Below are 15,203 nucleotides of genomic sequence, written 5' to 3'. Positions count from 1 at the left end.
TCGTCCAATTTGGGCCGAAAAAGGATCGATAAGGTATAATTGGGCCAGACTTTTTAAACATGGGCTTTCGTCCAGTTCGGCCCTCAAAACGGATCCTTATGGTATAATTGGGCTGGGCCTATAAAACATGGGCTTTCGTCCAGTTTTGGGCCTAAATGTGAATCGATAAGGTATAATTGGGCCGGGCTTTCTAAAACATGGGCTTTCATCCTGTTTGGGCCTCAAAACGGTTCGTTACGGTATAATTGGGCTGGGCCTCAATATGATTCGGTAAGTTATAATTGGGCCGGGCTTTTCAAACATGGGCTTTCGTCCAGTTTGGGCCTCAAAACGGATCGCTATACAATTGTGCTGGGCCTTTAAAACATGGGCTTTCTACTAGTTTGGGCCTCAATCTGATTCGGTAAGTTATAATTGGGCCGGGCTTTTTAAAACATGGGCTTTCGTCCAGTTTGGGCCTCGGAAAGGATCGATAAGGTTTAATTGGGCCGGGCTTTTCAAACATGGGCTTTTGTCAAGTTTGGGCCTCAAAACCGATCGCTATATAATTGGGCTGGGCCTTTAAAACATGGCTTTCGTCCAGTTTTGGGCCTAGATATGGATCGCTAAGGTATAATTGGGCCGGGCTTTTTTTAAAACATGGGCTTTGTCCAGTTTGGGCCTCTAAAGGATCGTAAGGTATAATTGGGCTGGGCCATTCAAACATGGGCTTTCGACTAGTTTGGGCCTCAATAGATTCGGTAAGTTATAATTGGGCCGGGCTTTTCAAACATGGGCTTTCGTCCAGTTTGGGCCTCAAACGGATCGATATACAATTGGGCTGGGCCTTTAAAACATGGGCTTTCTACTAGTTTTGGGCCTCAATCTGATTCGGTAAGTTATAATTGGGCCGGGCTTTCGTCCAGTGGGGGCCTCGGAAAGGATCGATAAGGTTTAATTGGGCCGGGCTTTTCAAACATGGGCTTTTGTCAAGTTTGGGCCTCAAAACCGATCGCTATATAATTGGGCTGGGCCTTTAAAACATGGCTTTCGTCCAGTTTTGGGCCTAGATATTGATGGATAAGGTATAATTGGGCCGGGCTTTCTTCCAGTTTGGGCCTCAAAACCGATCGCTATATAATTGGGCTGGGCCTTTAAAACATGGGCTTCGTCCAGTTTGGGCCTTTAAAGGATCGTTAAGGTATAATTGGGCTGGGCCTTTAAAACATGGGCTTTCTTCCAGTTTGGGCCTTAATATGGATCGGTAAGGTATAATTGGGCTTGGCTGTTTAAAACATGGGCTTTCGTCGAGTTTTGGCCTCACAATGTATCGATATGGTATAAGTGGGCTGGGCTTGTAAACATGGTCTAGTCTGGGCCTCAAAATGGAACGATAAGGTATAATTGGGCATGGCTTTCAAAACATGGGCCAACAAAATAAATGGCTAAATTCTAATAGTTCAATATGGAAATAACTTATATTCGAGATCATAACACAAGCCATTATCAAGCTAGCCATAGTGGACATCCTACAGCTGATTGGCCATAGTGGCAAAATGTCTATCCATTAAGATCCTAGTTCAAGAACTCCAAAAGAGCATATATCCTAATACAGACTACTTTCCTCTGGCCCTTTCCTACAGTGACAAATACACTAATTCATATGGTACAAGGAATTGTGATACTTTAGTCAAGATTCAAGGTCGAAGAACTCAGAAAGTTATGGCAAACTTTCATCGATTCTGGAAAAAACCCTGGTAATCTGTTCATCCCAATTAATCGGGGACGAATAAAAAACAAGCTGCTGCTTCAGTGAACAGATTTTTGTGAAACGAGAGCTCTAGAAAGGCGTGATATGTTCGGGAATTAATCTGCAGATACCTTTTGTGCAATCAGCTTGATTTCTTTCACTCTATCGTCTACTAACTTTTTGAGTTGTTCTTCTTGATTAGCCCGGGATTCATCCGCCTCAACGCTAGTCGCATTGCTTGTTGATCTGAACATTACAAATGACATCTCTTGATCATAATCAGTAGGAACGTCAATCACTTGTTTCCCTTCGGCGTCTGAGCTTTCACCAATCAATTCATCTCGCATTCTACTTGAAACTGCAAGAATAAAATCTTCCATGTGCTTGTCAGGTTCGAGACCTAAAAAGACTAGTATCTCCCAACAGTGTAAGAACTGTTCCTTCGTAATTTTCAAACTTTTTCTAACATCTACAATAGCTGCAGTTGGGGGTAAAAGCGGAGGGAAGGAAACCTTCTTTGATAGCTTCCCTAGTTTAAATTGCGAAACGGCAGATTCTACAGCTTCTTGGATGGGGCCAAATCCCCGCAGACGTTTAACATCAATGCAAGTTCGCATCTGTAGTAGCTGACTTAATGGCTCTTCAATGGTGAAATCATAAACATTTTCTGATATTGCAACATTGTTCAGCACCTCTAAAAGGAAACACCCAAAGCCCTTACGCTGGTAAGGAGGGAGAACAAGTATCTGAACAAATGCCAGACATCAGTAAATGGTTATGCCAGACACCGCAATTCATTAACTAGACTCGACCACAAGAAGTAGCGGATAAAAATACTAAACCTGGCTCAGACGCAAGCGAGAACTGTCAGGATAGTGGTAGAAGCGATAAAGGGCAGCAAATCCTAGCAATGTAGGATGTGTTTGCCCCAGTTGACCATTGTTCTTCTGAACAAGGACATACAACTCCCATCTTGGATCAGAAACATCAATAGGGCTGCTACCTAATTATATTTAAAACAAAAAAAAGTGACATTTTAGGTTCTATACTTGATCAGTCTCTGGAACATTAAAAGAAATTTCCAATGATAAAATTAAATGAGACATCGAATAAGACAAAAAATACCATCAATAAGAAGAAGAGCAAGAGGAACCAAGCGACTATAGAGGTTTCTTCCAGCCATATTGTCCATAGCCAATCGAAACACCTGGATCAGAAGGTAATCAGACACACCAAGTCAATAAACTCTGAATTACATCACTTGACAAAACAGCAGAAGTTTATTTTCATTTCCTTGACCAACTTAATCAATAAACTAGCTAGACGTGGGGAAATCAAGATAGAGATACAATAAATTCCTCTTAAGAACCATAACAGAGTAACATAGAACTCGAACAAGGAAAGAACCTCCAAATCAGAATTATCTGCTTGTAAATCAAAGTTAGAACTGAAAAATTGCCCGTTGGAGGAATCTTTAGGATACAGTACTTCTCCATCTGCAACCAGGGATCTGCAATATTTATTTAAAATGGGAAAAATACATCATCTGATAAGATATGAGAACCAATGACAAAGAGAGGGCAACAGAGTACATAGTTAAGGTTTATATACAAAAAAGAAGAATCAATGATAAAGATGTAACAGACATAGATAATTACCCAATAAAATTGACATCCTTCGAAAAAGTTTGAAGGAATTCATCTTTGTTGTCCACAAGAGTCTCGGCAAATATATTCTGTTAAAAAAGCGAGTCTAACTATCAAAATAATCTCTATGTACCAATAAATAACTGGATTGTGAATCCTGTACTTCAAAATGTTCACCTGAAGAGCAGACTTCAGATCTGTAATACCCTTACCGCCCTATAACAAGAAAGAAAAATATTTACTGCCAAATGTCCAAAAACAGAAGAACAGGGAAAACTAATGCATTCAAGAGGGGAAAAGAAGAGGGAAAAAAACGAAAAGCACTTACATCAGACGTACTCTCGAAAACTATATCCGCGTAGGCCTGAAATGAGACGATGCTGAACCATACAGTAATCTGCAAAAAACATCGAACCTAAGAATAGAGCCAGCACCAACCTCGATCCATTTTGGATAAATATATCATTCCACAAACAATACAAGCCAAAACCTTTATTCTAAACAGATCCAAGCGTTTACCTCCAAACCTTGGTAACCATAAATCTTTCCCTCTTCGTCATCAAAGAAGTTGTTCAAGTCAACTGGGTCAATACAAAGACTATCTGTACTTCCCACTTCCTCTTTGGTACAAACTGCAACAACAGACAAACATAAAAATGATGAATAAAATGCTCAAACTAATCGTTTGCTCGCAACTCCAAATACCAGATTTCCAACCAACCCAACCCAACCCAACCCATAACACAGAAAAAGACTACGCAACAGGCAACGCTACTAATTTATCGTGAGAAGGGCCTGTAACTGTGGAAATGCACAAAATTCGTCGCAAATGTCCTATTAAAAAACACGCTTAAAAATGAGCCCTGTACACGTCGTCTGAAAAATCAATTCAACCGAACCACGTGGACTCTGAAACATACACGGAGTTAAAATGTATCCACGAAAATGAAAAATCTATCCCAAGCGAAGCACAAGCAAATTAAAACAAAATCGCTTTGAAATCGAACAGTTAAGAAAGCGAAATAGCCATACCAAGGTAGATTTTGATGCAATCTTTTGCTGCAACACCAGTATCTGCGCGACACCGAGAGATACAAAGAGAAAACGGAACATGTTCCAGTGAGCTATCAAGGGAGGGAGAAGCTGTAAATTAACGAAATGAAGAAGCGAAATTGAGCTGAAGGAGTGTGAGAAAAAATGAGGAGAGAAATTACCGATGGCGGAGAAGACGACGCGACGCTTTTTCTTAGTTTTGGGGCATGGATCAGCAGAGGCTTGTTGCTTCTGTCCCATCTTGGATTAGGGTTTACTGAGCGGGAAAAGTGAAGTCGAGGCGCGGGAAATTCGTCCAGACAAACCGAACGGAGTGAGATATATATATATAGTGGACAGCTTGAGATGTCTTCGTAGCGTGCATCTCACGTGCTGTCGAATGCCGGGGCTATACGCCGATTTGGGCCGGCCCATCGGGTTCACATGTCTCATCCCGGGTCATTTCGAAAACTCTTCCTTTCTTATTTAATTTCTTTTTTATTTTTTCTTCAAGAAAAACAAAAACTTATCCCGCGATTGTAAAATCAAATAAAAATTGTCAAAAGACAGAGGAAAACCCTAACTGCTCTGCTCCCCGCTTCTTTGTCTTCTTCACGCCGTCGCCGTCGCCGTCTCCTCATCCGTTTAACCAGTGCCGCCGCCCCGCCGTCGTCGTTCTCCTGTTCTTGCCACCGCAGCCTTCTTCCTCTGGGTTTGGCTCTGGTTTTCTACTCTGTTGTTGCAGGTATTCCCCCAATCTTCGTCTCTGTCTTTCTTCTCACTTGAAAACACAAATTAGAACTTATTGAATGGAGGTTTTTTTTAAAGAACAGCGGGGTAGCAACAAATTCGTGTTTGTCTGTTCTGATTCGGACATGATCAGTCATATCTCTTTTCATTCGTAAGTCGACTATGCTCTATAATTGTGTTCATTCAATGCTGCTGCTATTTCTTTAACAGAGGCAGGCATTTCCTCATGCCATGAGAGTTTCTTCAGGAGCCAGATGCTACAAATCATTTCACTCCTCAAATTTCCACCGGACGTGTCCAAAACTCCCAATAAACTCTAATTGGGTTAGTTGTACAGTTTCTTCATCTGGGTCATGTCAGAGCTTTCATGTTAATTTCTCTCTGGCCAACCTTATGAACCTTTCAATTCGTAGTCACCATTGCTCTCCAGAAATTAGGAAATTAGTAAGCCCCAAATTGAGCTCACCTGCTTTGACCATTGAATCTTCTCTGAATTCTCGAACGTATTCGAGCTCCCATTCAATTAAAGACGAAGGAGTGAAATCTAGGGATAAGCTTCCTTGGTTAGCAGCAACAAACAGTTTTGAGAAGGCAAGATGGTTGGATAAATCAACAACAAAGAAGAGAGGGGATCGATCATCATGGAAGGAATCAAATTCTGGGTCAGAAAAGATGAGGTCTTCATGGGACTATTCAAAGAAGACAATTGGGAAAAGGGGTAATAGGCCATCTGGGGATGAACAGGAAAAGAGATATGGCAAAGCACCTGTTGGAAGCGCTTACCGTTCTTCTTGGGAGGTCTCTGCAGAGAAGCTTGCTACACAACGCATGGAGTATGCAGAGGAAAGAAGAGAAAGTAGGAGGGGAAGAGTTGATAATGAGGAGCAGCGAAGCCGTGATGTCGAAGTAGAAGATGAAGAAACGGAGGCCATTGCTGATCCGAGATGGGATAAGATCAAAAGTAAATTTGAGAGACCTGAGTTTCAGAGATGGAATAAACAGGAAAGCTTGAGTAGAAAAACATGGAAGGAAGCTTCTGAATCCACTCTGCCTAAAATGGTTGGTGAAGGTGTTTATGGTGTCGGACCAGTGTTGGCTGCTTTGTCAGCTGGAAGAAGAGAGTTCTATGCATTGTATATGCAAGAAGGACTCGACTTGAACAACAATAACAAGAAGAAGAAGGACAAGAAAGGGTTTGAGAAAGTTCTTAGGTTGGCTGAAAGGAATGCGTTAACCGTAAAGGAAATATCGAAGCATGATTTGAATATGCTTTCGGATAACCGTCCACATCAAGGTCTCGTGCTAGACGCCTCTCCGTTGGAAATGGTAAAAATAATGGAGTTGGATCCTGTCTCACTTGAAGAAGACAAAGGCTCGCTTTGGTTAGCGTTGGACGAAGTTACAGACCCTCAAAACTTGGGGGCGATAATAAGATCGGCTTATTTCTTTGGTGCGTCGGGGGTTGTGTTATGTGCAAAGAATTCAGCTCCATTAAGTGGTGTTGTTAGTAAAGCTAGTGCTGGTTCGCTCGAGTTGATGGAGCTTAGGTATTGTAAGAACATGATGCAATTCTTAACATCCTCGGCTGAGAACGGTTGGCGAGTCCTTGGAGCTTCGGTTTCTTCGAAATCCATTGATTTGGAAGAGGTACCACCGGGGGCACCAACAATCCTAGTGTTGGGCAGTGAAGGCACTGGTTTGAGGCCCTTGGTGGAGAGATCTTGTTCACAGCTTGTTAAAATACCTGGGAATATTCCAGTTGATATAGCAATGGATAAAGATAATGACATCGAAACAACACAACCAACAAAGGAAAGCTCGGTTGACGAGTTTCGATCCTTCATGGCTGTGGAGAGCTTAAACGTCAGCGTTGCAGCAGGCGTGCTTGTTCACCACCTAATTGGAAGCAATTACAAGAATGAATCGTATGAACCCTCTATTTAACACCTTCATTATAGAGTAGATCCATTCATTTTTAGTTCCCTGTTGCAATCAAATGATGTGGGTTTCATGATTTCTTATAATTGGTGTGTGACATGACATGGCTACCCCCATGTAGTTGAAATATGGTTATTAGTTGGTGGTCTCAATTAGAACTTAATTTTTATCTAAATTGATTAAATAACAACCATATTTTTATGCACGAAAAAATATAATATAAATATATTTACAAAATTTGTAAAGAAAATATTAATAGACTAAATTGTTTCTAAAGCGTTACCAATAAACTAATTTTAATTTAAATATTGGAAAATATACGAACTAGAGATTACTTGGGCCGAACACTTTGGGCCAAGCTCAATGTGGGCCAAGTGTACAAGCGAAATAGAATTTGGGCTGGGCCGTGCAGATCCAATCAGTAATATATTTGTCCGTCCGAATGCCTAATCAGTATATATGGGCTGGGTAGAAAAGAACAATTCATAAACGGCAGGTTGATAACTAAGGCAACTAAACTCATCACTACCTTCAGTCAAAACTTATATATAGTAAACAATCATGCCATTTTTATTATAAGTCAAAGAAATTATAATTACTCAAATATTACCTAGATTTCCCAATAATTTAAAATTGAAGATTCGTATAAGATTTTTAGATGATTTTAAGATGAAGATCCCAGTAATTTTGCACCTTTATATATACATTGTCTTGCCGCAGGGAAGGGTAATTTGTGTAAAATTTCAATCAAACGCTTAGAAGATTCGGATGCAATCTGCCAGAAGATGATACTCGTATGCACCACCTGCAATGTCCAATTAAAATTCAGTTCTCTGCTCAAACAATGGATAAAACGTAATCTTTTAAGATGAAACAACGTTCAACTACAAATTTAGTTCATCGAGTTTATTAAGTACTTGAACTTTGAAAATAATAAATTTGTAATTTAACCATAAAACATTAAAAGAACAGTGTGATTATTGAAAGTTAATCGGAGCTCATTCAGCTTAGATTGGGCTACGGAACAAACCTGGTTAGAGGGCCATCTCAGCTTGCAGAGCTGCCAGCTCGTCTTCTTCAGCAGTTCTCTTCTGTGGAACAGGGCGAGCAGGAACTCGGCCTGACGGGACTGAGACAGGTCCAGCAGGAGCCGTCGAGGCTGGCTGGAGAAGTTGTTCTTCCAACTCAGCACTTTCAAGCTCCTCGAGTTCTGCCTCCAATTCATCCTGATTACACCACCATTGTTAATAGATGAATTATGAGACATAAGCAGATACCAGGAGAGGCCAAGAAACAAGCCAAAGATTAAGTACCTCATCGAAATCAGCTGCAGCACCAATTGGAGTTGACAGCGCTTCCTGTATCTGTTTCATATTCTCAGTCTGCTCATTGATCTCATCCATCGTCTTGTCCACATCATCAATGTTTCTGGAGAAGAAAGTTTCAAATAATCAGCCTACTTTTTTAAAATAAGTACGGTTCCAAATTTCACAACCTCGGTTAAAGAAATAAAACATGAAACAAACTTTCACAAATTATTTCATTTTTCAGTGGCCATTGCAAGTAATGCTTAATGGTAATAGCTAACTTTCTCAAGATTGGCTAGCTTAACATCAATAACACGATGAACGAAGAGCATAAATAAGTTGAGCAGTGTTTTGTACAGTTTTTTCTTTTTTCTTTTTTTTTTTCATTTTCCGGCTTAGGCAATATTAATGTTAATAGTTGTGCTAAAAGATCGATTATAAACACAAAAAGAATGTTGGTTAAAATTTTTATAGAAACCTTGAAACTATATATCTAAGATGATTTAATGATCCAACAAGAAGAAAATCCTGAAAGGTTATAACCCACGAAGGCAGAAAGAAAGCAAATCAAATAAATATTAGGCATACGTTGCTTTCTGCATGGCCTTCATTGCAGATGCTCCTGTTCTCAAAGCATCTACAGTCTCCGTTGTAGCTTTTGCGCCTTCTAACATAATCATCTGCAACAGTAATAAAATTGTTCATAAAGTAAAAGGTTTAGTTCAATGCAGTTAGCTGAAAGTACAAGAAATAAATGTCTCATCAATCAGTAAATAACAACTCCAGCTCACCTGATCATGGATACGCAATTGGAAATTTCCAAGTTGCTCTACTTGCTGTTCATAAAGCCTTTTCCTCTTCAAACACTGTATGGCCGCTGCAACCAAATTCTAATGACTATGAATCGAATCTTTAAATTTAATATCATTAATTTTTTCTTTCAGATCTAACTAATTGATTAAACTAATTAAATTGTCAGGAAGGAAACCTATAAACAACAATTCTTGAAAAGAACAAACGTTCGAGTTATAAACAGAACTGTTTCATATCCTAGACATTTAATCCTAATATTTGATATTCATATCCAATAAACAAAACGATCCAAATGGGTTGGCAAATAAGAACACGAGGTAATATAGAGATAGAAGGATAGGGAACAGCAAAAATTACAATGATTTTAAAAATATTAAATAAATCAACAAGAATGAAAAGGAACAAACTATAGAGCCCAAAAAAGCAGACAGAATAAACTCCAAAAATGCAGCTCAGACTAAAATAGACATGAAATATAAAATTAAAACCCATTTGAAAGTGATATCCAAAACACTGATAAAGATAAGAACAAGGAAAATCACAAAACTCCAAAAATGAAAGAAAGCTCAAACGAAGATTTGAAATAAACAAAGCTACAAATGTTAGGCCATCATAAACTACAACAAAAAAATATTGGGATACATTGCAACCATCAGTCATTAAGACTGGCAACAAAACACAAGAAAAATCATCCTCCAAAAAATGCACGAGGCTACTTCATCAATTGAGGATGTAGAGTAGAATAAACAAGCACAAGATTTTCCTAATAAGGAAATAAACAAAAAAAGTAGATGGAGGATTCAGTAATAGATTCTGCTGAGTATCATACTGCAATATACAGACATAAGCACAACTTGCATTTCAGGGCATATTGAAAGTTGTAAAACTTTTAAGCATGAGATAACATTAAACAAGAATGGCAGTACCATCAAATTAACACTCCAGAGCCGAGAAACCGGGTGTTAATTAAATCTTATTCACACTTCACATGCGAACAAATACTCAAAAAAGGAACAAAAATTAATACCAAGAAGCATTTGACCATAGAAGAGATCACCCAATTACATAACATACCTCGTTTATTCTTCACTCTTGTGAATTCTTTAGCTTTTTCAACCTCTGCAGCAGCCTTCTTAATAAGAACGTTCTCTTTCTTCTCCAGCATTTCAAGTGTCTAAACAGATAATCCCAGACGATGAAAAGGAAGCAATTAAATCAAACAACGCCGGACAATTATGAAAAGCTTAGTCGGACTACACAAATCTACGCAACCAATATTTTAGACGCAATTCCAAATATCTATTCCTTCAATATACCCGCATAGAATAAAAACACAGCATTGTAGTACACAGGTTTCCTTTCTTACATAAGCGACATTTCACCTAGAGAACGGCAGTTACCAGTGGCAAGACAAATGTAAAATTACGAGTTAACAAATCCAAATAAGACGATAATTTCAACTGGAAACCAATTACTACCGCATTATAAACACTAATACTCGGTCAAGGAGAACCAATTACTACGACGTCATAAACACTAGTACTCCATCAAGGAGAACCAGTTAATACGACGTCATAAACACAAATACTCCGTCAAGTAGAACCAATTACTACGCCGTCATAGACACTAGTTTTTTGGAAAAGACGAGGAAAAAACGGAATGATCGAGAAGCCAAGCATCCATCAAGATCGATGAAATAGGTTCAGAACAAGTGAGAAAAAGAAAAGATCATTTCCATACAAAGAATATCAAAAACAATAAAACATCGAAGTAAAACATACCTCGTTCAACTTGTCTAACGTAGCCAAAGCATTGGCTTCTTGTTTAGGTTTACCAAAAAGCCTGTTTAACATTGTTTAAGCTAAGAAAAAAGAATCGCCCCTCGATCTGCAACAACGAAATCACAGACAAAATGAATTCCTCAAGAAGAGAAATCGCCCTGCCGATCAACTTCGACACGATTCAAAAAAAAAATTCAATGCCAACAAGAAAGGAATCGAGAAACCAGCGAGAGATTGTACCAAATTTATACCAATCAGAATGAAATGAAAGAATTTGTGAAGAAATTTGAAGTAGAAAGGGTTTCTTCCAAGGCGCTCCAGAAAAGGAAGGACGAAGATTTGGAGTTCCCTCTCTTCCCGTCGCTGTTTGTCCACCACACGCGGCAATGTATTTAATTGGTTCCCGTATATCAAAACGACCAATTACTCACTCCGCCAATTCATTTTAAACAGGATTTATGGGCCGGGCCCAATCAGTCACTAAAATGGACTCGGCCCATTATCTTACTTGGGCTTCAGAACATTATATGGGCCAACCAGGTCAGTTACCGACAAGCCCAATGATACGTACAAAATAATACAAATTATTCATATGATATGCAAACAAATTAAACGGTCCAATATACCCTACCATGATCTAAACCTATTACGTATGTGTAATAATACCGCAGTCAATATACGCCAGTAGTGAGCTTGAGTTGTTACAAACGATACTACGGGCAGGTTCCGAGTGGCGTGCCAGCAAGTATGCTGGTTTCAAAGGTGGTGGATTATGAGATCTGACATCAATTTTAAATGATAACGAAACATTTCTTATAAGAGTATCCAAACTTCTCGCATACGCTTTTTTTTTAATTTTAAAAAATCCTAAAATAATAATATCTAATCATTATATTTTTATGGATTTATAAATTTAGAAAAAAAAAAAACAAAACAAAAACTATGACAATATCCTATACAGCTTGTCGAGATGTCACTTCAACTTTTGCACAGTCCACACGAGTATCATATATTATTATTTAATTGAATCTAAATTTATTTGAATAATGTTTTTTTTTGTATGTTAGGTATGAAATCCCGAAATAATCGCCATTTTTTAATGTAGACGAAAATAGACAACTGCTAAGATTACCTCGGGTGACCGTAACTCGATGACTGTCGACAATTTCCACTACACAACTTACCTACTCCTTTGTCCTTCTTCTTTCCTCTTATTTATTTTATTTTCCTTTTGACCCTCATTTGAAATTAAAAAATATATATATATGGCATTTTCTATTACTTTATATCAATTTCCCTAATTTTTTAATAAAATAAATATATATTTTATAATTTATATTGTATAAAATTTAAATAAATAATTATATATATTTAAAAAAGAAAATATGTAAAAGCGACTAAAGTGTGATTTATAGAAACATCGGATGATGGCCACAAATTTTTCTATATTATAATCATTATGGTTTGCTCGGACATGATTTTGAATAATAAATAAGTCTTGTCTAGCTTTACTCGCTATAAAAAAGACGTTTCTCAACAAATCAAAATGAAGTAATAACCGTGTAATTATATTTTTTAAAATTTTAAAATTATTATTCAAACTTTTGAAAGTGTAGGATACTTTTTGGTAGAAAATATAAATTTTTTTTTTTACAAAAATTTAATATATTTCTAAATTTACAATTTTTTTTTTATTTTTTATTTTTTTTTGGAAGGAATAAAACGAAGTAAAGCCGTGTGGTTTCTAGTCTTCATGATGCTTCCCACCGGCTTTATCAGAAAGCTTTGGAAATTTTGAACCGCACGAATCCCAATGGCCATACGTCCAACCATTCATAAACACTTTCAATTTCCCTTTCTTTTTCAACGCTAATTTCGACTCAAAACACCTAATTATTTTATTTTATTTTTAATTTTAAATTAATTTTTGTCTTCTTTTAGTGTTTTATACAAATATTTTCATTCATTTTTAAATATTTATAAAATTTATAAATAATTTAATTTACAGCTCGCTCCATCGTTATAGAGAGTAAATTATCTCAGTTTTTAATGTTCATCTACATACTGTTGTCTGTTGTTATGCGATCTAACCATTTATGTTTTTTTATAGAGAGTAAACTATTGAAGATTTATTGGGAGTGAGTCCCATTCTCAAATATTGAACAAAAAATTGTGAGTCTCGAAGGTGCAGTCAAAAGGAGTCGAGCCTCGATTAAGGGGAGACTATTTGAGAGTTCCATAAGCCTGAGGGAAGACTTATAGTGTACTTTGTTCGAAGGGAGGATTGTTGAGGATTATTGGGAATGAGTCCCACATTGGTTAATTTAGCAGAAGATGATGGATTTATAAGTGGGTTTATAACAAAGCCATGAGAGCTTATGTTCAAAGTGGACAATATCATACCATTGTGGAGATCCTAATAGTGATTTTCTATTCAAATGTTACGAGTCGGGCTAGCTTCTTATGCTTAGTGTTACACTAACAAACTCGAGTCAAGATAGACTTTGGAGTTCACTGACTCTATTAAATACACGGTGAGCGCAATTCCCTAAAAAAGAGAAAAAGAAAAAGTTTGAAACATGGTATAGAAAAAATTAATGACCTAAAAAGTCATGGGGTTGCTATCAAAAACTTAGTTGAATTATTTTACATAATGAGAATTGAAAGGCCCACCGAGAAAATGGGACTACAAGATTTGAGGCAAGATTTTGTAATCAACACCCTTTCCCCCATATCAATAAAGAAAACCAAAGACTTTCTCTAAAATAAAATAATATTTAGTTAAATTACGCATTTAGCCTTAATCCTTTTATTTACTGTTTTTTAATTTTGTATCTAATGTCTTCTGTCGTATTTAAAATTTATTAAAAATTAATTAACACGACACAAATTAAATATTAAATAAAATATAAAAATAAATAAAACAAATTGGACAAGATTTTAATGCAACCGTCCCAAGCTCCCTTTTCCCCACCTTCCAATTATTTACTTTTTGTCAGCTCAAATCAAGACAATTCCAATTGGGGTTTGACCATTCACCTCATCCATTCAAACCTTATCCTCGATAGTTTTTTTTTTACCAAATTTTCAATATCACAATAATATTTTTATTTATTAAAAAAAATTGTATTTGTTGATATTGTTCGACTTCTCTAGTCACTTTTTGACTATGCCTTCGAGATTCATAATACTTTGTTTGACATTTAAAGATTTGTCAATCTATTAGCATGGTTGTTCTGATACCATGTTAGACGAACACGACTCTCTACAATGGTACGATATTGTCCACTTTGCGCATAAGCTCTCATAGTTCTACTTTGGGCTTCCCCAAAATGCCTCACATCAACAAAGAGTGTATTCTTTGATTGTAAACTCATGATCATTCCTTAAATTAATGGATGTGGACACTTTCTCCAACAGTGTTATTAGTTATGATTTTATGTTCACGACTTGGATCAGTACCTAATGGCTCAGACATACCCAACAAATGGTCATATTAGCTACTTTTCGTTTATAAGAGTGAATAATATTATCATATTTTGTCATTATTCACCTGCATTCATATTCTCGCAAACACTCTCGATTTGTTAATGTAACCTTCCTTTACTCAATATATATTTTTTTTTTTTTGAAATTGAACATTAAATGTCTACCAATAAACTTGAATGGATAAGACAATTTAGTCAATACCAATATCTAGGATGAGAGTCGATATTCCTAGGTTTAGGCAATAATAAAGAATGTGTACCGAAATTATTATTATTATTATAATATGTTAGAAAAAATATATATTTAGAAATTAAAATTTAATTTTGAAGCAATATAGTGACAAATCCTTTGCCAAGAATCTTTAGGATTCCAGCCTTATTAATATAAGTCAATATTCATTCACGTGACACCAACAACTTCATTTTCACGGGATATATTATTATGTCACTTAGTAACAATTTCAATAAATAAATAAAAAAAAAGAAATCAATGCCTCATTAAGAAAATATTTTATATTTAAAACTTTTAATTATAAAAGTTGTTAAAATGTGACAAAATAAAAACAAAATGAAAATCGCCAATAGAGTAAACTTGTATACATACACAGATACTATAAATATATATTATGTTCACTTTTTTTCTGAACACAATCATAGGGTTTACAATCCCACAAAATACAGTAAACGATTGCAGTATGCGGACGCTAAAAAAAAAAAAA

The 15,203-nt window shown here is 36.7% G+C and overlaps 3 protein-coding genes across 5 annotated transcripts; 1 reads left to right on the top strand and 2 right to left on the bottom strand.

Moving 5' to 3' along the window:
• Positions 1–1,455: 1,455 nt before the first annotated feature.
• LOC111797978 (histone acetyltransferase type B catalytic subunit-like) lies at positions 1,456–4,733 on the bottom strand. The gene is made up of 10 exons (XM_023680901.1): positions 4,590–4,733; positions 4,408–4,449; positions 3,895–4,007; positions 3,704–3,772; positions 3,553–3,591; positions 3,388–3,464; positions 3,137–3,239; positions 2,855–2,936; positions 2,572–2,732; positions 1,456–2,475 (listed from the first exon to the last, which is right to left on the bottom strand). Exons 1-10 carry the CDS (start codon positions 4,666–4,668, stop codon positions 1,846–1,848), a joined length of 1,395 nt encoding a protein of 464 aa, XP_023536669.1. The 5' UTR covers positions 4,669–4,733; the 3' UTR covers positions 1,456–1,845.
• Positions 4,734–4,934: 201 nt separating this feature from the next.
• LOC111797977 (rRNA methyltransferase 1, mitochondrial) lies at positions 4,935–7,230 on the top strand. The gene is made up of 2 exons (XM_023680900.1): positions 4,935–5,152; positions 5,368–7,230. The coding sequence occupies exon 2, from the start codon at positions 5,389–5,391 to the stop codon at positions 7,099–7,101; it is 1,713 nt and encodes a 570-aa protein (XP_023536668.1). The 5' UTR covers positions 4,935–5,152; positions 5,368–5,388; the 3' UTR covers positions 7,102–7,230.
• A 460-nt stretch (positions 7,231–7,690) lies between these two features.
• On the bottom strand, positions 7,691–11,394 carry LOC111798083 (vacuolar protein sorting-associated protein 32 homolog 2). 3 transcript variants are annotated; one of them, XM_023681044.1, is made up of 8 exons: positions 11,248–11,394; positions 10,997–11,102; positions 10,290–10,389; positions 9,194–9,279; positions 8,991–9,082; positions 8,409–8,523; positions 8,126–8,321; positions 7,691–7,900 (listed from the first exon to the last, which is right to left on the bottom strand). In XM_023681044.1, exons 2-7 carry the CDS (start codon positions 11,066–11,068, stop codon positions 8,130–8,132), a joined length of 657 nt encoding a protein of 218 aa, XP_023536812.1. In that variant the 5' UTR covers positions 11,069–11,102; positions 11,248–11,394; the 3' UTR covers positions 7,691–7,900; positions 8,126–8,129. The 3 variants fall into 3 exon arrangements, with proteins under 3 accessions (XP_023536812.1, XP_023536811.1, XP_023536810.1); XM_023681043.1 differs by having other exon boundaries at positions 11,252–11,391; XM_023681042.1 differs by having other exon boundaries at positions 11,237–11,390.
• Between the last annotated feature and the right edge of the window lie 3,809 nt (positions 11,395–15,203).

This window comes from Cucurbita pepo, chromosome LG07, assembly GCF_002806865.2.
Source record: "Cucurbita pepo subsp. pepo cultivar mu-cu-16 chromosome LG07, ASM280686v2, whole genome shotgun sequence".
Lineage (NCBI taxonomy): Eukaryota > Viridiplantae > Streptophyta > Magnoliopsida > Cucurbitales > Cucurbitaceae > Cucurbita > Cucurbita pepo.
Note: the sequence above shows the minus strand (reverse complement) of the source record. Positions and strands in the feature narration are given on the sequence as shown.